Source organism: Culex pipiens, chromosome 1, assembly GCF_016801865.2.
Source record: "Culex pipiens pallens isolate TS chromosome 1, TS_CPP_V2, whole genome shotgun sequence".
Lineage (NCBI taxonomy): Eukaryota > Metazoa > Arthropoda > Insecta > Diptera > Culicidae > Culex > Culex pipiens.
Genome location: NC_068937.1, coordinates 12591615 through 12615678, shown reverse-complemented (window position 1 = coordinate 12615678; position 24064 = coordinate 12591615). Strand labels below are relative to the sequence as shown.

The 24064-nt window shown below is 39.0% G+C and overlaps 2 protein-coding genes and 1 long non-coding RNA gene across 3 annotated transcripts; 2 read left to right on the top strand and 1 right to left on the bottom strand.

Moving 5' to 3' along the window:
• The first annotated feature begins 7225 nt into the window (after nt 1-7225).
• On the top strand, nt 7226-8721 carry LOC128093812 (uncharacterized). The gene is made up of 3 exons (XR_008212764.1): nt 7226-7902; nt 8005-8219; nt 8271-8721. It is a non-coding gene; the product is annotated as an uncharacterized LOC128093812 (long non-coding RNA).
• Nucleotides 8722-11492: 2771 nt separating this feature from the next.
• Nucleotides 11493-13260, top strand: LOC120431158 (uncharacterized). The gene is made up of 2 exons (XM_039596300.2): nt 11493-11536; nt 11596-13260. Exon 2 carries the CDS (start codon nt 11611-11613, stop codon nt 13177-13179), a length of 1569 nt encoding a protein of 522 aa, XP_039452234.1. The 5' UTR covers nt 11493-11536; nt 11596-11610; the 3' UTR covers nt 13180-13260.
• LOC120431174 (FAU ubiquitin-like and ribosomal protein S30) lies at nt 13229-19539 on the bottom strand. Its single transcript, XM_039596311.1, has 3 exons — nt 19499-19539; nt 19229-19316; nt 13229-13674 (listed from the first exon to the last, which is right to left on the bottom strand). Exons 1-3 carry the CDS (start codon nt 19522-19524, stop codon nt 13351-13353), a joined length of 438 nt encoding a protein of 145 aa, XP_039452245.1. The 5' UTR covers nt 19525-19539; the 3' UTR covers nt 13229-13350.
• Nucleotides 19540-24064: the final 4525 nt, after the last annotated feature.

The window sequence follows — 24064 nt, the reverse complement described above, 5'->3', positions numbered from 1 at the left end:
ATATTCGACACTCTGAACAAAACGCAAAATTCTAAAACTCTAAACAAAACTCATTATACTCAGAAATGAGCTTTACTGTGGTTGTCAAATTTAGGCTTAGCCAAATTTTCAAAACAAAGTTTCCTGCAGTGGAATACCAGCTTAAAGTTTGCCAATGCTGAAATCTGACATTGAACTCATTTCTGAGTAGATTCAACTAGTACTGAATGAAAATTACCCCAAAATCTCACTGTTGAACTGACTCATTAACAAGCATCATTTTCATGTCAGATTTGGGTTGTTAACATCAAATTTAATTTTTAAGTTAAAAAACTCGAGTCGATTTCATCCAAATCTGCACATTCGCTTTAAAATTATTTTCAGAGTAGTGTTGAGTTATTTTGGATGAGAAATTAAGCAAAGAGTGAGACAAATTTACATTGAGAAGGAAATGGTCAAGAATTACACGCTTATCAATTTCGGATGAAATTTTAGTAAACAAAGCTCAAAATTTAGTTATCTTAGGTGAGATCGTAGTAAAAACAAAAACAAATGATTTTTTTGTAATTTTACGATTGCTGCCGAATCGTTGCATGGAACGTTTGTTTATTGTGTATATTTACCGAGAAAACAGAAGAAAAAGGAAACACAAACTATTATATTTTATCAACGTGTAGTGGGCCGTGTTAGAACTTGTGCACGTCGTAGTGAATCAAGTTTTTTGATTTTGACTCGTTTTACTTTTTTTTGTTTCTTTTCGTTTCCCCCTCCGGAAGGACAATTTATTCGTTTTTCTGTACACCACGCCGATGTACAAAAATCAGTATTTTGCCTCTGTTTTGGTGTATGTACTCTCTCTGTCTCGTAACGACCCCCCAAATCCCAAAATCCCAATTTCTAACAACTACTTAATATATATAAAAATATGGAAGAGCAAAAAGTACTATTTTCTCTCGTTTTCCGAATGTGATTTAAACCGTTTAACAAGTTAAGTTGACTAACTCCTCTCCCTTTTCACCCGCTCCCTCCCTCCCCAAGTAGCAGTGTTAAGTCGTAATTTTATTCGGAAGGAAGATAAACCTACTAGCCAGTAAGTTAATTTAATATAAACATAGTAATATAAACCAGAGATAGTGGAGAAGCGATGGCAAAGCGCGCGCGCGTGCGCCAATATCTAGCTAACTAAAAAGAGAAGAAGAAAAGAGAATAAATCTTGCTGAAATTAGGCGAAACACGCGATATTAGAATTGCTGCTAGAATGAGAGAAAGTTAGGCAAGGAGGGCGCTATTCAAGTACTATAAATAAAACACACACTTTAAACTATTGAACTACAAAACACTAATTATCGCTGCGAATGGTCAGGACGAAGAGTAGTTTGAAGAAGCTAGAAGGATAGACGCGTCGTACGTACAAGACAAGTGTTACAGAGACACACAGAGATGATGTTTGAAATTAATTATGAAACTATGAAAACAAGAAAACAAAAGCAAAGAAAAAAAAATGCAACAAAAAAAGTGGAAAATACAATGAAAAGAAACTAAAAATATGGATTAAAATACCATGTATGTGAAAAATTACATTGAAACTATATCATATGTAATAAAAACTTCAATTTAATTGAGTTGGACGCGTGTCAAGTGAACTCTTCGAAAATTTCCCATGGCGTTGTTCTGAAAAATATCAATTCCATAAAAATGTTGTTGGTCCCCTTTTTTTGCCTTGCCTTTTTTTGGCTAGGCTTACGCTTAAAACAATTCTGGATATAAATTTCACAATTTGTAAAAAAAGGGTGGTTTTTGCATGAAAACCTGCCATATTATATATGTTTAGAAAGTTTCTGAAATGACCTTTCTTGTGGATTAAGAATTTTCAAGATTTGACTTACCTATCTGAATTACAAGCATTTAAAAAATGGTCTGAATTTACATAAACTCAATCTATTTCCCCACAGGGTTTGCCTTCCTCACTGGGGAAAGACTATAACCTGAAATAGTCGGATGTCTTTAAATGAGAGGAAGGCACCAACCGCCTCAAGGTGTCATTTTTTTTCTTTGTAATTTTGGTCATGCATGTAACATTACCACCTGCATTTTTTCTTTTAATGTGCAGTTCACGCAGATTTGGGTAAAACTTACCCAAACGTGCTTGCGCTCAACTTTTCGAGAATGCTTTGTGAAATTAATTTTCAAATCTGTGCATTATTTTTTTTTAATTTAAGGCCGTTGCAAATATTTTTCAAAGTTTATGTCGTCCTTCCTTCAAAACTAGTCTGAAAAATCATGGGGCAAAAAAAAAATGTTTTGACAAAAAACTTCAAAATTTCCATGAAAATAGAAGTCTAATCAACTGAAAACAATCTAAAAGGCATTTTTCTGTATTGAAAATCATATTTAGCATTTTTGGACTTGTTTAAAAAAGGTTTTGAATTTTTATGAAAAAAAAATGTTTTTCGCTAAAAATAAAATTGCTGTCAATACTTAGATATTTTGGAAACTAATGATGGCAAAATAACTGGACAGGTGTATAAATGCATTTTAAAACACTTTTTTCAATAACATGATGAAACCATGGCTCGTAATTTAAATTTTCATGTTTTTTTTTAAATTTTAATCGTGCATCGAGAAATTACTAAAAAAATTAATTATAATTTTAAAAAATTTAAGATTTTGGTTTTGGTGGTTTTTAATGGACAATTCTCCACTTAGGGGAGGGGGCAAAAAAAAAGTCCACTTTGTTTATGGATGGCGTGGCTATAGAGCTTTATGACGTTTCGCGTACGCACTCTAGCGCACCATTTGATTTTGCTGGCAGACAAAATTTAACCTCACTTTATTTTCGTGTACGTACACGCAATACATACGTACGTAGATTACTCTATTGCCAAGCACCACCCCTCCTCGCTTGGCTTATAGACGGCCCCAAAAGAAATAAAAAAAATAATCAAAAATCTTTAAAATTCAACAGAATTAAAAAAAAGGAAATTCAAAAAAAAATAGAAAATAAATCCGAAAATTCAAAGAATTCAACAAATTCAAAAACAAATATAAAAAAAATCAAGAAAGTCAAAAAGTTAACCAAAAATCAAAATATTCAAAAAAAATTGAAACAATAAAATAAAACAAAAAAATTAAAAAGTCTAAACAATTAAAAAAAAAAACAAAAAATCTAAGAATTCCAAATAAAATCTAAATTCAAAGAAACCAAAAAAAATCCAGCAATTCAAAAAAAAATAACCCTCGTTTTTACTACAGATTGTCTAGGGAAACAGATTGGCCAATGTGTCTGGACACCAAACACGCTGGACACCAAACGCCCTTTACGCCCAGCAAAACTGGCAGTGTTGCAAGCGCAAAACATACGTTGCCAGTGCCTGTTTATTTTGCATTGGCCAGTCTGTTTCCCTTGACAGTCTATAGTTTTTACATTAAAATCTTAAAAAAATAAGATTTTTAAAAGTTTTTTTTAGATATCGAGATTTTCTCGATCATCAGTCGTAATTTTTTGATGGTAGATCGAGAAATTACGATCGTGATATTACGAATTACGATCGAGTGCAATAATCACCACGTTACTACAATAGCTTTTCTTTAACTTGCCTTTTTATCCTTAAGTACTTGAAAAAGTAAACCGTTAGACAATTTTGACACATTTTGCATTTATTTGTTGGAATTTCAATGAATTATATTTTTAAACTTAAAAAAGACACAAATTTAAAAAAAAAACAACAATTTTTGAACGGTTGTATTTGGAATCCGAAGTTTTAAAAATAACCGCGGCTCTTTTTCTTGCAACGTTCGCTCTTTTTAATGAAACGGTTCTTTTGAGTAGAAAAAAATACCACGCTTTTCGTTACTCCAACGTTCCCATAAAAAAAAAAAATTAGAAGGAGCCCAGTGAAAAAAACTAAAATTTAACTCAAAAATTACGAAGTTCTGATACAAACAAAGAGCTGTCACTGCCTCTGCACACATAGGGGGATGCACTATGGGGTATTTCCATATAAGCGAGCGGCCAAAAATATTTTTTTTGCTTTTTTGTGACTTTTTTGTGTTGTTTGTACTTAGTATAATGAAAACAAATAAATTTTGATATTTTTCCAAAAAAAAAAAAGTTTAATTTTCGATTTTTTCATATATTTGAGGCCACATGCATAAAAGTGGTGAATTTTAATATAAGGCTTTCTAGGCCCAGTGAAAAAAATATAATTTAACTCAAAAATGATGAACTCCTCGTCACAGTGTCCTGATGCAAACAATGATCGAGCTGTAGCTGTCACAGCCCTGCGAAGTATGTTGGCTGACATATCGGGCAGCCAGTCAAAAAAACCAGCTAGAAGTCGCCTGACAAAAAACTTTTGCTAGAAAGAGATAGGAAACCTGATGCAAACAAACGTCCAGCTGTCATGTAAACATACTTTGAATGTGTTGGTAAATTTGTGACTAGAAAGCCTTATTCTTGCTCTGTCTATTTAATGCACGGAATGGCGGTTTATGCTATGTTAAAGTTTCTGATTTACGTTCAATCTCCCTCCCCTTTTTCTTGAGTTAAAATCCACCTCTCTTTGAAGACCCTCCCCCCCCCCCCCCTTCCTCTCCAATTAAAATTTGATTTTTGCGGTATTTTAGAATTTTAGACGGTTTATTTTATGGAACATTGTATGGATTCTCGTCCACGTTTTTGGTTGATCCACTTGCAAAATTCACGTTTTCCACGATAAATTCTTCTGAATCAAAATCACTACGTAAGCGATTGTCGTTAGATTACTTAAAATATGAACTTCTGCAATGTTGTAATTCTTACAAATATACTCGAAAGCAGTTCTCACGTTTTCAGAATAGTGCTTCGTTATATCGTACAGGGACACTACGGTATTATGATCCATACTTTCAAAAGAACACAACAACGAACTGATATGAATATTCGACGAATCGTTACTGTAAAATACTTTGAATAGAAATTTCTAATTTTATTAAACGTACCTAAGTACCAACAAAGTCATGAATATCAAATCAATTTCAAAACATACATAGCAGGTACGTCATTTCTGCCTCCGCAGGTAAATAATGCGATTTTAAACAAGCGTATACGCGAAATCATTACTTTTCTTGCAAGAATCAAAATGTTCAAAATGGCATAACTCAAAAAGTGCACATAAGTGCACTTTAAAATTTGGAGACAAGTTAGGACATGGTTCAAATTTTAAGCTGCAAAATTTTCAGATCGCACAAATGCACACAAAAAAAGTACTCCATTAACAAAGTTGAAAAAAACTAAATTTTGAATAAAAATCCAACTTTTTTGATTTTTATTATTTTTTTTAGCCTGTAAAAGTGTGTTTTGTAAAATGTTATTGAAAAGTTGAATCAATTACCTTTCTGAATATATATAATGATGCAGGAAAAAATACATAAACAGCTACACAGTACAAATATGAAAAATAATCATTTTTTTTGTCAAAAAACATGTTTTTTCTTACCATTTTCGCCTTTGAAGGTCTGCAATTCAGTGAATTTTGAACCTACAACTTTCAAACTCCGGATTTTTCTTAGTTAGAATGTTTATTTTCGAAAAAAAATACCAACAAATAATTAGAGTATGTCGGTTTTTCGATTTATGGCCGCCTGAAACCCCATAGTGGGATGGCGTCGCTATTTTTAGACCACATTTTCCACTTTTTCTCATCGAAACCGACTACTTTATCGACTTCATTTTGCTGGGCGAGATAGGACGCCGTCTATTTTTAGACGATGACTCAGCACTTTTACACTCTTGCGCTTAAAAAAACCAGGTGGCAGCACGATGTAACGCCACGTCCCTATGTGAAATATCCCAGCTCTGTAAGAACTCTGAGAAACCTCTTTTTACGCAGTGGCGTTACGTTTTTTGTTTCACAGATTTCTCTGAAACCATCTAGCAAAACAATGCCAAAGGGCCTTTGTGGGTTTGTAAACAAAGAGTGTGTCCCTTTTATGCCAGATGTAAACATTCTTTAACGTAAGCAGGACACACTCTTTGTTTACAAACCCACAACGGCCCTTTGGCATTGTTTTGCTAGCCATACAATATTTTTGCAAGTTTCAAAAAGCGTTTTGTAGATCTGAACAAAACCTACAAATTGCTTTTAAAAGATTGCTAAACTATTGCGCTGTTCCAGAGAAATCGACAAACTAGAAAAACGTAACGCACCGCGTAAAAAGAGGTTTCACTGTAGAATCTAGCTAGTAGTCGCATAAGGCCTAGAAAGCCTTTTTCGAGTTAACCCAAACGAAAAATCCATGAGTAAAAAACACTGTCCATAGAGCTATCTAAGCTCGATCTCACACACACTAGCACACCATTTGTTTTGCTGGCGGGTACAAAATTTAACCTCACTTTTTTCGTGTACGTACACGCAATACATGCGCACGTAGATAACTCTATGGACTAAAATTTAAATGTTCTAGATAAGAGTGTAGCACTGACAATGTGCATATAAAATGATCGTGTTGTTTACACTGGTAAACAGCATTACACTTTTTTCAGTTCACTTTTACACACTTGTATGGGATTTTTCGTGTAATCATACTTGAACTGAAAAATCCCATACAAGTGTGTAAAAGTGAACTGAACAGTGTGTAATGTTGATTATCAGTGTACTTCGCGAAGTGATCACGCACACTGTGACTAAAAATCGCACTTTGCTGAGTTCGTTTTCGCACTTTTTCATACGATTTTTTCATTCGACTGCGATTACACAAAAAAGTGTAATCGTAGTTGAACTGAAAAAAATCGTATGGGGAGGTGCGAAAACGAACTCAGTAAAGTGCGATTTTCAGTTACAGTGCAAGTGACGTAAGTCTGTTCGCAAAAAGTCGTTTTGACAACTTGGTGTCTTACTCAGATCACTGTCGATCGGACATTGATAAATCTAGAGTAAATTTTCAAAAGGTCCTATGTGCAAAAACCTCAACCTGAGAAATTTGATGTCAAAGTTTTGATGTACATTTTTAATTCCCATTTAAACACGGTTAGGTATTTTTCAATACTAAAAACGCTAAATTGAACCTATACTGATGCTTTTTAAGGGTACTTAACGAGAATCATCAAAAGTCTAGTTTAAACTTATTTCTGAAGCAATTTGTTTCATACGACCTGTGATTGCACATAGGACACGTTTCATAGGACAAATTTTGCACATAGGATTCAATACATTGGATCAAATTCATGCCGCATTGCACATAGGAATTTTCCAAATTAAATTTAAATCTTGATTTCTAGAGTAAATTTTCAAAAGGTCCTATGTGCAAAAACCTCAACCTGAGAAATTTGATGTCAAAGTTTTGATGTACATTTTTAATTCCCATTTAAACACGGTTAGGTATTTTTCAATACTAAAAACGCTAAATTGAACCTATACTGATGCTTTTTAAGGGTACTTAACGAGAATCATCAAAAGTCTAGTTTAAACTTATTTCTGAAGCAATTTGTTTCATACGACCTGTGATTGCACATAGGACACGTTTCATAGGACAAATTTTGCACATAGGATTCAATACATTGGATCAAATTCATGCCGCATTGCACATAGGAATTTTCCAAATTAAATTTAAATCTTGATTTAAAAAGAACAACTTTTTTATAATAACTATGTTCGCCCAATCCTCGCGCAACGTGTAGGCAACAGCTGATTGAGAGCATGAAATGTTTCAATGCTTCCAGCGCGCGAGAGAGAAACCGTTAGGAGAACAAATCGACCAATCAGAGAACTCGTCAGCATCTGTCAGATAGGTGCTTGCAAATTAACTTACACGACAATGTAAACAATCTTTGCTTGGGTCCGGATAGGACTCTTCGTATTTTTCTAGTTTTTTTGATGTTTTTTTTATGATTGTTTGCCAAAGAAGTGCCAAAAACTTGGTGTAGGCTAATTATTTATCGTTCAGGTAAGTTTTTCTATTAAATTACAGCGGTGGTGGCGGATTGTAACCTGCAATCCGTACATTAAATCATTTTTTTGTTATTAATTATTTCAATATTTTTTACAGAATCTACTGAACTAGTTTTGAGGACTGTTATTATTTATCGGTCAGTGAAAATGCCCGACGGGAATTGACCAGTTTCAGTCGCTATGAATCACTAACTGTGAGAACAAAAAAGTCGATCTCGCTTGCCGGAAAGAGAAGTGCAAGAACGACTATCCAAACTGGCGACTTCAGGAGTGTAAACAGAAAATTAGCAAGCAACCACTTGGCTGCCGTTGGTAAGTTTAATTTGATGGACTGAATTATTTTAGTTTTGATGAGGAATTTAGATTTAAGGTGTCGTGAAGGCGGTTTGCTGTGGCATTCCGGACAAGTTGAACCGCACCACGGAGGACGTGGTGACGTTCGATGCGCACTGTTTTCCGCACCTGGTAGAGAAGTTGCAGCTGGACCTGCATGAAATGCCGTTTTCACAGTGCGTCCAGTGGGTGGAGGGCGCCAGTTGAGGAGGGAAGGCATTGGGTACTCGCGGTTATTGCTGTACGACTATGATATCCACTTCCTGCCGCGCAACATCATCCACCAGTTCCGAACGGTGACGGCCGTTACGAGTACAGCGTGGCATCTGCGGCTCAAGCAGTACTATCCGGACCGAGATACAGACAAGTAGATTTTGCAGAAGATTGCCAACGAGTACGAGGTGAAATAAACAGTTCAATGATAGTAGGAAGAGCAGTAGCAGTTCGAGCCATAAGCACTCGTCGTCGTCTTCGTCACAAGAATCACAGCAGTAATGGTGGAAGTAACAGTAATAAGAACAGGCACCGCTCAAAATACGAGCGGGACAAGAATAAAGACTGGAACGGCACTCGGAGCACGATTGGGAGAGGGAAAAGGACCGTCACCGCACAAGCACAGTTCTTCTTCGAGTCATCAGGCCTGCCCAAAACGACAAAACAATTGCTATACAATTTTAAACTAAACAAACCAACATAAAAATTAATAAAATAAACACATTTTTGAAAATAATCTTTGTTTTTCTCTCTTTTAATCAAAATAAATGAATCGTATTTGCAATAGTTGTTTGTTTATTTTAACAGGATCTGATGAAAATTATGTTATGAAAAAAATGGTTTGCATTTTCAACTTTGATCAAACCTCCGGCCCTTCAATGCTTTAGGAAAATCGGATCTAGCCCGCAGGGCCAAAAGGTTGGGCACCCCTGGGGTAAATCGTCGATTTCGTCTTTCCCATTCGTCGTCGTCCTCGGATCGGCATCGGTGGTCGTCGACGCCCAAGCCATCATCGAGGAAGTCGTCACCACGTAGGATGTGACCGCGAGCAGCAATTACGAGACTGTGATAAACTGCAATGACGAAGTCGTCGGCGTCGCAATGGAAACGACCATATTGACCGACGGGGACGAGATCAGTACAGCGACGTTGTTCCCGTTGCCGCTGGCGTCCGAAGAGTAACCTCCACCACTACCGCCGATGCCGCCCATCCTCCGTTGCCACCGACCTGTCCAACGCCCGCGTCGAAACCTTCCCCGAAGCCCATCAACAGCAGCAGCAGCGTCTCAACGTCGCAGTAACCCGTTTTAACCAGCAACAAAAGTCATGAGCAGCGGCGCCACGTTCGCCAAATCACAAGGTTTTTCTCAATCGGTACTATGTTTCCAAATCACTTCTGTTTTATCAAGTACCGAGATAACAATTTTACATCTTTTCAATTTATTAAAACAAAATGTAAAAAAAAGTTGCACCGACCACCACGTCTACGGTCACTTCCGGGACGTTCTCCTAAATTTCAATTCGGCCGTGGCGGGTAGAACCATCGGAGCTGGAACGCTCACGACGTTGCCGCCGACCTCCGTGTCCTTCGTAACGTACGAGGTCGATTCCCGCCGGCTACTTGCTCCGCTGTGTGTACGCCAATCCGAGGACGACGACGAGTGGGACAGCATTCGGTGGCGTTCTTCATGGTGGTGCTTCGAGGATTATGAACTCGACGGTTTACCCGACGAAGAACTGTACTTGTTCCGGTGACTGTCCTTTTCCCTCTCCCGATCGTGATCCTAGTGCAGATCCCAGGCTTTATTCTTGTCCCGCTCGCCGTTCTACCGGTGCTTGTCCTTCTTACTACTGCTGCTTCCGCCACTCCTGATGTGATTCTTGTGAGACGACGAAGACGACGACGAGTGCTTATGGCTAGAACTGCAACTGCTCTTCTTGCCATCCTTTAACGCTTATCGTCCCACACCAGCTTCCTCATGTCAATCTTCGCCTCCTTAACCTGCTTTTTAATGTCCACGACAACGACCTTCGTCGGGTCCGGCGTCGCTGGTTTCTTCTCACTAGTAGAAGGTGGCGGTGGCGGAGCCGCATTCAAATCCTTCTTCTCACTCTTCTTTGTTTGCCCTCGTGCATTTACTTCACCGGCGTGCATTTGCTTCACCTGGTCCGTATAGTACTGCTTGATCCGAAGGTGCCACGCTTTGCTCGTAATGGGCGTCATCAAACCACCTTCACGACACCTAAAACCAAAATTCCTAATTAACTCACAATTAAATCACGCAATTCTCCAAATTAAACTTACCAAAGGCAGCCAAGTGGTTGCTTGCTCAATTAATGTTTACACTCCTGAAGTCCCCAGCTTGGAGGGTCGTCGTTCTTTCGCTTCTCGTTCCGGCCAGCGAGATCGATTCGGTTTTGTTCACGCCGTTGCTGATTTATCCTCAAAACCAGTTCAGCAGATTCCTGCAAAAAAGTTATCATCAAAAAATGTTCAAATTCCAGGTTACAGTCCGCTACCACCGCTGTATTTTAATAGAAAAACTTACCTAAACGCTAAATAATTAGCCTACACCAAGATTTTGGCACTTCTTTGGCAAAAAATTATGAGAAAACATCAAAAAACTAGAAAAATACGAAAAGTCCTATCCGGACCCAAGCAAAGATTGTTTACATTGTCGTGTAAGTTAATTTGCAAGCACGTATCTGACAGATGCTGGCGAGTTCTCTGATTGGTCGATTTGTTCTCCTAACGGTTTCTCTCTCGCGCGCTGGAAGCATTGAAACATTTCATGATCTCAATCAGCTGTTGCCTACACGTTGCGCGAGGGTTGGGCGAACATGAAGATTGCAAAATATTTTTATTTTAGGGTTTCATCAAAAAACGACTTATAAATATTTTTAAATTAGCTTAATAAACATGTACATAGGTCATTTTGATATGGGCGTATATGAATCATGATTATTAAATTATATAAATTGCACATAGGTCGATTTGCTACGGTTCTATGTGCACGTTTGACTCGAATGCACATAGGACTCCCAAGTGGTAAACGACCTATATTTAATCTATGTGAAATTTTTTGAGAGAGGTTTTAGGTTGTTTTGTATTTTATCAATAACTTGAAAAATAAAAGGCTTTTAAGAAATTGGATCAGCGGATAGCGTAGTTTCCGACTTGCAGAATGTCATGCAATAAATAACTCAGTTTGTTTATTTTGTCGCATAGGACCTTTTGAAAATTTACTCTAGAAATATTTCAACTGGAAACAGGTTGTTCCGGAAACGTGAATGTTGTGAAGGTAGATATATTTAATTTTCTCGTTAGAATTTTCACCCAACAGTTTTAAATTTGATCAAGTTCCACAACAGCTACATGAACCTTAACATTGGCCCTAAGATGACCGAGCCCAACAACCCTCGGAAACGCCCCCGCTCACCATCGTGCAGTTCCGACGAGGACGAAGACTCAGCTCCGCACCCCTACCCACCAGAAATTTGGGAGGCAATCTTCCACCACCTGACCGGCCTCCAGCTGCTACGGATGCGTCTCGTATGTCGCCGCTGGCGCGACATCGTCACCTCATGCCCTCCCTTGATGGCCCAATTCAAAATCGTGTTGGAGAACATGGACCTGGTTGACGAAGACGGCGACCACTGGGACAACGATGCAAGCATCGATCGGAACTTTGACGCGAGCTGCCTCCTTCCGGTGACGACGGTGGGATTCCGGGACTATTGCATCTACGACGCGATTGATGCGTGGTGGGTTTGGTTCGGTTTGAAGTTGACGCACATTACGATGTTCCGGTGCCAGCTGGAGTTGGCGGTGCTGTTTTCGATGCTGAGGCAGTCACCGGCTCTGCGAAGTTTGAACTTGTGCGGAACGTGGCTGTTGGAAGGCGCGGAGCTCAACTTCCGGTTGGACGGGGTGGAAGAGGTTTCGCTGGAGCACGTTCGCTACGATGGCGAGGGTGAGCGGATTAATTTGTTGGACGTTTTGGGGGAGATTTGCCCGCGGTTGAAACGGCTGCGGATTCGAGCGATTAAACGTCCGCTGAACGTTGGTGGCCTGATGAGGACGGTGCGAGCTTTGGCCGGGACATTGGAAGGGTTCGAACTGGATGAGCCTGCGGCAGTGGACGTTCTGCGTGATTTGTCTATGTTGCGGCTGAGGAGCGTTTCGATTCACGTTGGTCCGGAATTTGTTCGGCATTCCATGGCCAGGTTCTTTCGAGTGCAGCCGCTGATTGAAGAGCTGGTCGTTTACGCGAAGGACATGCAGAACGAACAGGTCCTGGCCGACATTGGGCGGGCTGTGCCGAAGTTGAGACGGCTTACGGTACGGGACGTCCCAGGAATTAGTGCTGATTTCCTGAACTTGATGCCAAACTTGGAATGCCTAAAGGTGGTTGGTTCAAACTTGTACGCTGGTACAGTCGCTATGGCCAATAGCGGCAATCCGCGTCTTAAGGAACTTTGCATTAAACATTGCTCCATTACTGGATTTATGAAGTATCTTGACCGTTCTCCGCAAATCCGTTCCGTGGTGTTGGGTGATTCCTACCTGGAAGACGTTGAGGAAGTGCCCAGCGAAGCAGGTCCCAATGCCCAGCTTAGATCGTTGGAGGCTTCCCATTGCAGCAGCGTTTCACCAAAAATGCTGGAGTTTCTGTACCAGCATTATCCCATGATCGAGCATGTAACCTTGGGATTTGATCATTTGTACAACGATGAGGTAGTTCTGATGACCTGCGAACGTTTGAAATATCTACGAAAATTAACCCTGGAATGCAGCCAGGCAACTGAGGACTGCTTCAAGCACATCATCGACCATGGACACTCGCTGGAGGAGCTCAAAATGACCTTCAACTGGCTTTCGGACGAGGCCATCGAGGAGCTTGGTTCCACCAGGAACATCAGGATCATCAATTCAAACTTCTAGCCAGGATGTCATCTCATTGTTGGAGGTGTCAAAAAGTCAAAAACCAAGCTACAGCTTACACATTAAAGGATTCTTTCATTTTATTCTCGCGCCTTTTCTTCCTTCACTGTCGCAAGGAATCAAACAAAATCCCACCCACCCACACACCCTCGAACCGCACACAGCTGCTGCTTACGTCGAGTTGGCGTTCGGGCCGCGGCGGCGACCGAAGGCCTGCACCACGTTGGCAAAGTTGCGGTTGTACTGGATGCGGCGCTTGGCACGGCCGGTCTTCTTCTTCTTCTTTTCCTTCTTCTCGACCTTGGGCGTCTGGCCCTTGACCTTGCCGGCACGGGCCAGCGAACTGTGCACCTTACCACCGAGCAGCGGCACGGTCAGGTCCAGTTCGGCCGAGCCGAGGGCGGACACGAGCGAGTCGTGGGCGAGCAGCGCGCCCTCGCAGGACAGCACCAGCTGGGCCGGTTCCTCGATGCACTCCAGGGCGGCGAGCTTGACCTGTTGGGGGAGAGGGAGGAGAAGCGTTAATGTTGTGTGGTTCTAATTTAGAGTGTAGAGCGATTTAAACTTTCAAAAAATTCTTTCATTTTTCAAGTTTATTTTCTTCTTTTCAAAACGCATCAGAATAACTTTAGAGAAAACAGTGTTTGAAACCAGCAGAAAAAGGGTCGACCACATTGAACGTGTTGAGCATTGTGATTTCAACTAAAGGACCTATTACACTATGGCAGTTTGTCTGCGTTGTTTGTTCGCCAACATTTATCTGCAGAAACGTCAGCTTGCATACATTTGGTCTTGGTTGCGTGTTTAGCAAACGGCCAAAGGAGAAAAAGTGCGAGTTTGTTTGTTTGCCATAGTTTAATAGCTCCTTTACTCTTTCCCAGCAAATTGTACTTAGATTTCGACAATACCGAACCTCTAAAAGCATGCTCATGTTTGAACTCAGTTTTGAATCATTCCATTCAAAATATTGAGAGTAAACTAAACACGTTTTCGTCAAAATCGAACCAACTCAGAAATGAGTTAAGGGGTGATCTCGCAGGGTTGTTACGGGAGAGTCGAAAAAAAATCCGCGTCAAATCAGCGCCGACCTAAAATCCGAAACCGCACAAAATCCACGCCATATAAAAAATCATCGCGACCAACGTTTAAGAAATTTTATTTTTTAATGAAGAAAAACTGATTCAGAAAGTATTTGATTAAAAAAAACTCGTTTTATGGTTAAAGGCTCCAAAAGAATGAAAGCAATAAATCCATTTAAAAAAAAATCCTCAGGAGACGGTCAAGGCAAGGGTCATGAAAAATAATCTTCAAAAACGAAAATACAATATTTAAAAACCTAAAAATTTAACTTCAAAAATATAACCTCAAAATTAAATCAAAATTTAAAATTATAATATGATAAAATTTTAAATTTCAAAAGTCTAAATATTCAAAATCTAAGAATTTTTATACAGTTTGTAATCCAAAATCCGCGCTAAAATTTCACACCGAAAGAAATTTAATTTCCGATACTTAAAATAATGTCTTCTCACAATTGCAAAATCTCTTACATAAAATAAGACTTCAAAAATTGTGGAATTCAAGAATTTAAGAACTAAGAATTTTAAAATTTTAGAATTTTAGAATTTCAGAATTTTAGAATTTAAGAATTAAAGAATTTAGGATTTGAAAATTTAGGAATTTTTGAATTTATAAGCTTAAGGATACTAAAATCATTTTAGATTTGAGATTTTTTTTTCTATATTTTTGAATTTGATATTTTTTAGTATTTAAATTTTGACTTTTTAATCTTGATTTTTTTTTAATTTTCAAATTTTCGATTACCAAAATTTTTTGTGTTTTGAATTTCGGATTGCTAAAATTTTGAATTCTGAAATTTCAGATTTTTTAAATTACGATTTTAGAAATTTCGAAAAAACATTAATATGTATTTTGATTTTTTTTTTGTTATTATGAAAACTATTCAAACAATTTTTTTTCGATTTTTTTTAATATCTGAAGCTTTGAATTTGGAATGTTCTGATCATTTTATTTTCACCAAGAATGTTTAAATTTAGAAAAAAATTCTACCGATTAAATTCCATTCCAAAATTCGACAGTGGAGGCCAGCTTCTATTACGTCCAATCAAGCTCATATTTGGCGCCCAACAGAACAAGCCCCAAAAATAGTTTTTGTTACACATTCTTATGTCTATTTTTTCGGGAAAAGTTTGTAATATTTGATTTACAAAATAAAAAATTGAATAAATCCAGTATAAAATTAAAAATAAATAAGGTTAACAATCATTACTCAAAACTCAAAAGAAATTAAATATTCAGAGCCGGAGATGTTAAGAAATGACAAGAAACATATAAAAAATAACTTCTACATAATCTTTATCTTCATTTTTCGACGTTTCGTACTAAGAAAATATAAACAAACATTTTCAAAATTGCCATCCGCGCCTGAGCAAAATTAGCCAGCAAATCCGCGCCAGATCCGCGCGAAACGCGCCATCCGTAACAACCCTGGATCTGTCAGATTAAAGTAAATTTAACTGAGATTTCAACAAAAACCGGGTGATATTCGTCCAGATCTGAGTTAAATTCACTCAAATTTGACAGATGGCCCCTTTTACTCATTTCTGAGTTGGTTCGGTTTTGACGAAAACTGAGTGATTTTGAACGTGCGTGTAATCTTAAGCAGGTACTAGACTATGACAAACAAACTCGCACTTTTTGACAGTTTGCCTGTGTCGTGCTACCTCACCTTTTGACCTTTAAAGAACCCCAGAATTCGATTTCAATCCTGAGATATTCAATAAAAATCGAAAAAAAAACTCGGTGCGAAGGTGCCCCTCTTCATACGAAAGAAATTTCAATCTTGTCATGTTATCTTGACCTACAAGTAAGTGCGACAAACTGGCCAAAGGGATTTCAGATCAGAACGCATCTGACACACGTACAAGCCCGACTACCGGCAACCAAATTTAACTAAACTTCGGAACAATGCACAGAATGGTCAACCAAACAAAACGTGTTGGGTACTGTTTACATTGCGCGTGTTCTATTTTTTGTTTATTCAAGGTCAGACAATAAAACGCGGGTTTTTTTTTTCGAAACGTCAAACAAACAAAGCAGGCAAACTGCAAAGTTTGATTGTTTGCCATAGTCTAATAGCTCCTTCAGTCTGCATACGTTTTGCTTTGTTTGCCGCAAACCGTCAAACACGAACAAGTGCGAGTTTGTTTGTCACAGTCTAATACCTGCTTAATTGAATAAATGATTTCTGAGTATCTTTCAATCAAATTTCATAAAAAAGAAAGGGTTTTGCATGTTTTATTTGTACTAGTTTCTGAAGCAGGTTACTATGACTATCAAACAAGCTCGCACTTTTTAGTGTTTGAAAGTTTGCCAAACTTGCAAACAACTCAAAAATGTATGCAGACTGACGTTTCTGCAAACAATCAAAGCAGACCAACTGCTAAACTGTCAAAAATGTGAAATTTTCTATGTTTGTCATAGTCTAATACCTGCTTGAGTGAATTTTATTCGTTTTGGTTTTGGTTGATTGTCTCTTACAAGAACTCAGTGAAAACACCTAGAATCGGGTAGTTTACCCAAGGGAATGATGGAAAGAGAGGAATCACAAATCCGTATAAATAATTTCAAGATTGTTCAGGTGTAAACCGAAAACGCGATCAAAAATTAAAGTGGAAGAATAAGGCTTTTAACTGCTTATTTAATTGTCGGTGTACAGGCCGCCGCACGGTTTAATCATTTTCTGACGTACATTCAATTCTGCAGTCCAAAACCAGTCATTTAATTGAAAAAATAAAATTCTTTTTCAAATTTTCTTTTCTTGATTTGTGTGCACCTACGTTGAAGACCAAGATTGTTTACTTTTTGCTCTTTGGTCTGACAGTCTTGGTTTGACAGATTTGGTCTGACAGCTTTATCATGGATTTTGGTCTGGTCTAGGCGAGGGATAGGACACAGCACCTTCCTGAGTTTACCCAGAAATTAGTGGGAAGAAATATTCAAAAACTCTTCCATGAGTAGGTTCGGTTTTGACCGATTTTGAGTGAAAATAAATCAGCAATTATTTTCTCAAATCATTCAAATTTCGTTAAAACTAAATTTACTCTGAAAGAAAGCTGACATTTGCCAACACACATACTCGTTTTGGAGTAATTTTGGTTTAGACGAAATTTTAGTAAAATTTAGTTTCTAAAAGATTTCGGGTAATTCCGTGCATAATTTAAACACTTTTTGCTGACTTTTTCCAAATATTCCTGAGGTTTTTTGATTCGTTTTTTTTTCAAAGTTTTCATCCAATAAGATAGTTCCTATTTTGCAATGAACGTGTAAAAGTGACAGTTAGACAGTCAAAAGACTCAGAAATTAGTTTTTCGGTTTTTTTTCTTGTTAAAATTCACCAAAATCTGAGTCTAAGTAAATTTGAACGATTTTACCTTGATTTTTGCCACAGAATCCCACTCCCACTTGTCAACGTTTGCTTCGCTCTTTAATAAATTAGCATCTGTCGGGAACGAAGCACCTCGGCCCGTCACCGATCGTACGGACCAAGTCTCATTGTTCCAAGAATCTTTATTGTTGCAGAATTTTAATTTAGGAGGAAGCAAACATCTGGCAGTGAATGTTCGTTCCGCTGGAATCTGCGTTGAGAAAAAGCGAAGCGTTGCGTTGACACAAGGAGGTGAAATTCTGCGCAAGTTTGCCTAAGTGTGTATTGTTTTGAAAGTTTCGTACACGCTCACGAAATGCTACTCAGTTTTGAGTAAAATATGTTCGAACAAACTTTACCGCGTGCGACCAATTTTGGGGGTGGGCGCACGATTCTCATGGTTCGATTTTGCTCTTGGCAGAGTAGATGGAATCTAGGAGGACAACCGCCCACGGGGACGACATCCGCTGGAAACTGCCGTTTTTCGTGATTGTTTGCGTCAAAAATTAAATTTTGTTTCAACCGTGTAACCTCATCCGTCCCTAGAATTTGAAGCCGTGACGAGTCATAGTGGTTGAGGATTTTGCTCTGGCAATCAGTTTAGAGATCCGGCGCGATTGAGGGCGCACCGATCGGGCCAAGTCTGATTGCGGAATTTAAACGATTTTTTTTCTAGATTTTTTAAGCATCTATCCAGAGCGACTTGTTTCACCGCTTCTACATTCAACGTGGATGGTCAAACAAACTCCAATTTTGCTCTAGCGCTGGTTCTAGGGAATCACTGCCATGTTTGGTTTCGGACAGGATTCTGCTGGCCAATGCACACAATTTTTCATCGTAAGCAAGTGTCCGGAACTGACGTCTCAACAGTCAAGTTCCTTGCCATAGGATTGCTCTAGCAGGACTTCAGTCTAGAGCTCCGAGCATCGCAGATTAAGTTTCGGAACCCTTTTCCCCGGATCCTGCAGACGACTTCCCCTCGATTGATGTTGTAAATAACTGTTCCGACCGTGAAACCTCATCCGTCCCTAAGATTTGGAGCCGTGACGAGTCATAGTGGTCGCGTTTTGCTCTGGCAGCCACTTTAGAGATCCAGCACCATTGAGGACGCACTGATCGGGCCAAATGTGACTGCGGCGGCTTCTTAATTTGCGTGTTTTCAATCGAGAGGAATCGGGTTCTGTCCGGAGGGTCCAAGTCCTGCCTTCCATCCGGGGTCGCCGGGAAAGGCACGAGTTGGGGACCTGCGTTGTTGCTCTTGCAAAAGAGCTTAAACCGGACGAGCAAAGTGTGTTGCAATGCCGGCTTGGTAAATCTTTTGCGTAGATCCGGAACACAAACTTAAAACTTGAATTTTGATTTGAGTCTTTTGGTTCTGTCCTGATTCAAAAATTCCGTCACTCCCGCAGATGTTGTGACGGAGCGACGGATCAAACGGTCAGGTGGTTGCCCATTGCTCTAGCAGAGGTTCTAGGGAATCTGCGGCCAAGGTTGGAACGGCCGGATTCTGCTGTCCTCTGCATAAAATAATAACATTCCGATTTTCGTCCTAAATTTCCATGATCATAATTATTCAGAAGGTCCAAAATCAGCGCCACTTACCTTAACATCTTGGATGGTTTCCTGGGGTCCGACCTCCAGGACGTGAGTGTTCAGTCCACGAACGTGCAACTGCATCTTGATCTGGCGTCTAAAAACAACAAGAACGAAAACATTAACTTAGCAGTCGTTGAACTTACCACCAACCAATCCAAGCAATCGGCAATCCGCGTTTATCGGCGTCTTTTTTCCGGGGGCAGACATCAAAACAAAATTCCGGCCGCGGGAACCACACCATCGATGTTTCCCGACAAAATATGTCATTTCAATTACAGTGTCCTCACTCTAAACACTCTCATCTGCCACCAATCACTCCCCCCGCTACCCAAATTCCAGCACCGTCCCGTGGTGGCCACCGTTCCCGGGCCATCCCGGCCGCCAAGACGCCGATAAACGCCGAATTTCGGTGAAAATCCGCGGACAACAATCCGCCGCAGCACTTACTTCTAGCACGGCACGAATCAGAAAAGAAAGATGGACGCTTGACACGACGAAACGGAAGTTGACGGGCTGTCAACGGGATTGGGGCCGCCAGCGCCAGCCCCGCACCCGGTGGCCAAGCCGGGAACTAAAACACGAAAATGGCCCGAATGTGGGCAACGTGCGCGACACGTTTTTTTAAAGATTGTTTGCAATAAATATGGTTAGATGAAAATACATGTACCAAATAATTGGGTACTTAGGCCATATGTAAATGGATTTGCTAATATGAATTTTCAATTTCAAACGTTTAAATAATTTGCAAGGGCAAAAATCAAAATATTAGATTTTGTTTTTTATACAGAATGAGTTAACCATAAGGAAAAGTCTCGGGAAAAGTCCGTAGTAACAGCACTGACGAACTGACGTGCCAGTCCAAATTCAAGCTTGACGCGCATTACACACTTTTTTCTTAATGTTGGCAACACTGCGTGATTTTGACTTTTCGGGCGATCACCATTCGAACGCCATTTTCGCTAAAAAATCTGGATTAAGAACATTTAGAACGAAAATTTTTCACAACTGTCATCGCGGCGCAGCGCAGTATCGCAGCAGTTTCCCGATGTAGATCAGGCTGGAACAACAAATGGAAATGGGGGAAAACATATTGAAACCTAAAAACTTTCGAATTCTGAACTTTACGGTGAATATTTTGCAAATTTTGCATTACACTCAACCCCCGGTGGTTGGTCACTTTTTCGTTTGACACCGAGTTTGACACTTTTTTAGTTTGTACCCCGTTGGTTGGTCAAAGTCAAATTAAAAAGTGACGAACTGTCACTTTTTACATGGCGCTCACGTACACTATCAAAACACACGTTTGGTAGAGTATGTGAACTCCGTGTAAAAGGGGTGTCAAACTTAAAAGTGACCCCGTTCGTTTGACAACAGTTGGTGTCAAACCATCGGGGTTTGAGTGTATTTAATATGAAATGTCTGGGTGTGGTGCATGACAAGAAGCTGAAGTGGCTGAAGTACGACAAGCACGTAACAACATAATCGAGAAGGTGGAAAGTTCCACCAACGCGCTCTACTCTCGCTGAATCGGCGGTCGAAGCTGAGCATCAAGAACAAGTCGCTCGTTGTCAATCATCAAGTAAGAGAGGGATAGACTGCTTGTTTACAATCGCAGTTTTGCCCTATTCAACAATTGGGTACTAAAGCCCTATGCCAATTTTTATGTACAACGGTAAAAAACACGATTAAAAACCATTTCTGATCACTTTTTTTCATTTTAATGCAAATTTTTTTTTGACAAGACAACATTTTTTCGATGAATCAACTATGGTTCCCTTGGAACGACCTGTCAAGTAGGAGCTTTTCTGTCAAGAAGGACCGCGAGCACTGACGAACTGACGTGCCACCCCGAATCCAAACTTGACCGCACTTTCCTATCTTCCTTCTCACTCACCCTCAGCGATTGTCAAACAGACGATTTGACAGATGCGCAGCTGCACTTGCTGAGATACTTTCAGGAACAACAAATGAAAATGGGGGAAAACATATTGAAGCCTGAAAACTTTTGCAAATTCTGAACAAAACGATGAATATTTTGCTAATCTTGCATTATTTAAGGTGAAATGAGGCAAGAAATTTCGTTAAACTTCCAAATTAGGCTATCTTTTAGACTTTTCGTAACATTTCCATTCCAACTCTTATCCGCCATTTACACATGTTGTTCCAGAATTCTTCACAGCAAGAAAACAGCTGATATGACAAAACGTCAAACTCAAATTCTGACAATCGCCGAAGAAGAGAACAGTAGAAAGAAAAAGAAGCAGTGTGCGGTCAAAAATGATCGACCAATTTGTTCCTGGTGGCACGTCAGTTCGTCAGTGCCGCGAGGTTAATTTTTCAAAATTGATTTAAAAATCCATTTTAAGCTCTTTACGGTCGTACAAAGGGTCATTGTACTCAGAAAAATAAGCTTAATCGCTGTGAACAATAACATCAGCAATCTAAGCTTCATTTTAGGACCCAATTACTACGGAATCGTATATTTATAAAAATATTCAAAATTTAGACAGCAAAAAAAAATCTATAAAATAGTAGTTTATGCAACAAGTTGCAAAAAGAGGATTTTTTCAGCACGAGTCGTACATTTATCTAACGAGGTTCACCGAGTTGGATAAATACGACGAGTGCTGAAAAAAATAAGTTTTGCAACGAGTTCCATACAACATTTTTTGCAATTCCGAAAAACCCATTGAGTGAAATTTCAAGTCAAATTTTCAAGTATTTTGTCGATAAATCGTTTAAATCAAAAAAATGTTGAAAAGTGTTACTTTTCGAAACAAGTGCTGAAAAGTTCAACTTTTCAGCACCCATTTCAGTGCTGAAAAGTAGAACTTTTTCAGCATTGATTTTGAAAAGTGTTGCTATTCGATTCTGTTATTTTTGGTACAGAAAAGTAGGCTATTTCGTCGTTCAAGAATGACAGGAAAAGTATGTTGTTTCCCGACGGAATTGCAAAAACAAATTTTAAATATTTTGCTAACTTAAAACATTTGAAAAAAAAAACAGGAAAAAAAAATTTTAAATCTCTAAATTTTACTTCGAAAATCCCCAAATGTGCTAATTAAAAAAAATCATGAATTTTCATGATAGGGGAACAGCATCTAATTCCAGCGCAAGTTCCAGCGTGCCTCTAAAATTGGACCGAGCCACGTAGCCCAGTGGTAACGCTTCCGCCTCGTAAGCGGTAGATCGGGGTTCAAATCCCGGCTTGGACCAACACAACTGGTGATCTTTTCCATTCTGGAATCGATTGCTTAGTAAAAGGAAGGTAGTGTATCGTCACAAACTGGACCTAATCACGACACCTTAGGGAGGCGACCTATGGAATGTTAACATTAACCTTAACATGTTAACATTAAGTTGAGAATGAAACTGCCACTGAATCCGCTTTGTAAATGCCGGTCCAGATATTCTTCAAGGGTGTTGCCCTAGGCCTGACCTGGCCTGACCAATTGAAAATAATAAAATTCAAAACCTGCAAAATTCAAAAAATCTGAAATTTAAAAAATTAATATGAAAAAATGAAAAAAGTAAAAAAAATTAAAAACCTAAAATTTAAAAATAATCTTTATTCTAAAATTCTAAACATCAACGATTAAAAAATTTAAAAATGCAAAATTTAGAAATTGGACATTCAAAAATTTTAGATCTAAAAATTAGAAAAAAATGATTTGAGATGATCAAAAATTTTAAACATTGTAAATATAATCGAAAATTAAAAAATCAATTAGTTTCTGACTAAAAATATGACTCCAAAAATGTTTGATTTCCTTGCGGCATGTCGGTGATTTTGAATAAATCGTTATACATAATGTAATAATTTTAGAATCTTGAATTAAAAAAGGTGCAGGTGGTTATGTTACACATGACCAGTATGACAAAGAACTTTTCAAGATGATTGTTGAAATTTTCGATTAGAATGTCCGGTCCAAATTCCCCCTTATAATAACCGTCCTATCGAACTAAGGGGACGGAAATTGCAAGTGGAGCTGAAATAGAAATCGAAGTGAAATCAATTTACTTTCCTTCACCACTCGAAAGTTACCAAGATGCGGGAATGTTTTTGCAAAGCTGTTGCAAGCAATTGGCGGCAGTAAAGGAAATTTGAACAGCAGACATTAAAAACTACCCTTTACAAGGCTCTTAATGATTACGAGATAGTTATTCTAAATTTCCAGAAACAGATTTTCACAGTGGCACAAAAAATGTGCATCGCAGTAATCTATTTATTACTTCCTGCCTAATAAGCAATATATTTTAACTGCTTAGCATTAGCATATTTTAACTGCTTAATTTCAAATAATAGCCAAATGCAACTTTTTATGTCCAGTATAAAAAATCATTAAGTTTGATACCCATATTGCCCCAACTCTTACGGTCCGGCAAATGTCCCCTCATCGGAACATCCGCGGGGCCTCCGGCCACTCCGGATTGTGGTCACTACTGCCGAAACGTCAAATTTCATGTCCAGTATCAAAATCCCTAAAGTTTGATACCCATATTGCCCCAACTCTTATGGTTCCGCAAATGTCCCCTTATCGGAACATCCCCGAGGCCTCCGGCCACTCCGGATTGTGGTCACTACTGCCGAAATGTAAAATTTCATGTCCGGTATCAAAAACCATAAAGTTTGATACCCATATTGCCCCAACTCTTACGGTCCAGCAAATGTCCCCCCATCGGAACATCCGCGGGGCCTCCGGCCACTCCGGATTGTGGCCACTACTGCCGAAATGTCAAATTTCATGTCCAGTATCAAAAACCATAAAGTTTGATACCCATATTGCCCCAACTATTACGGTCCAGCAAATGTCCCCTTATCGGAACATCCCCGGGGCCTCC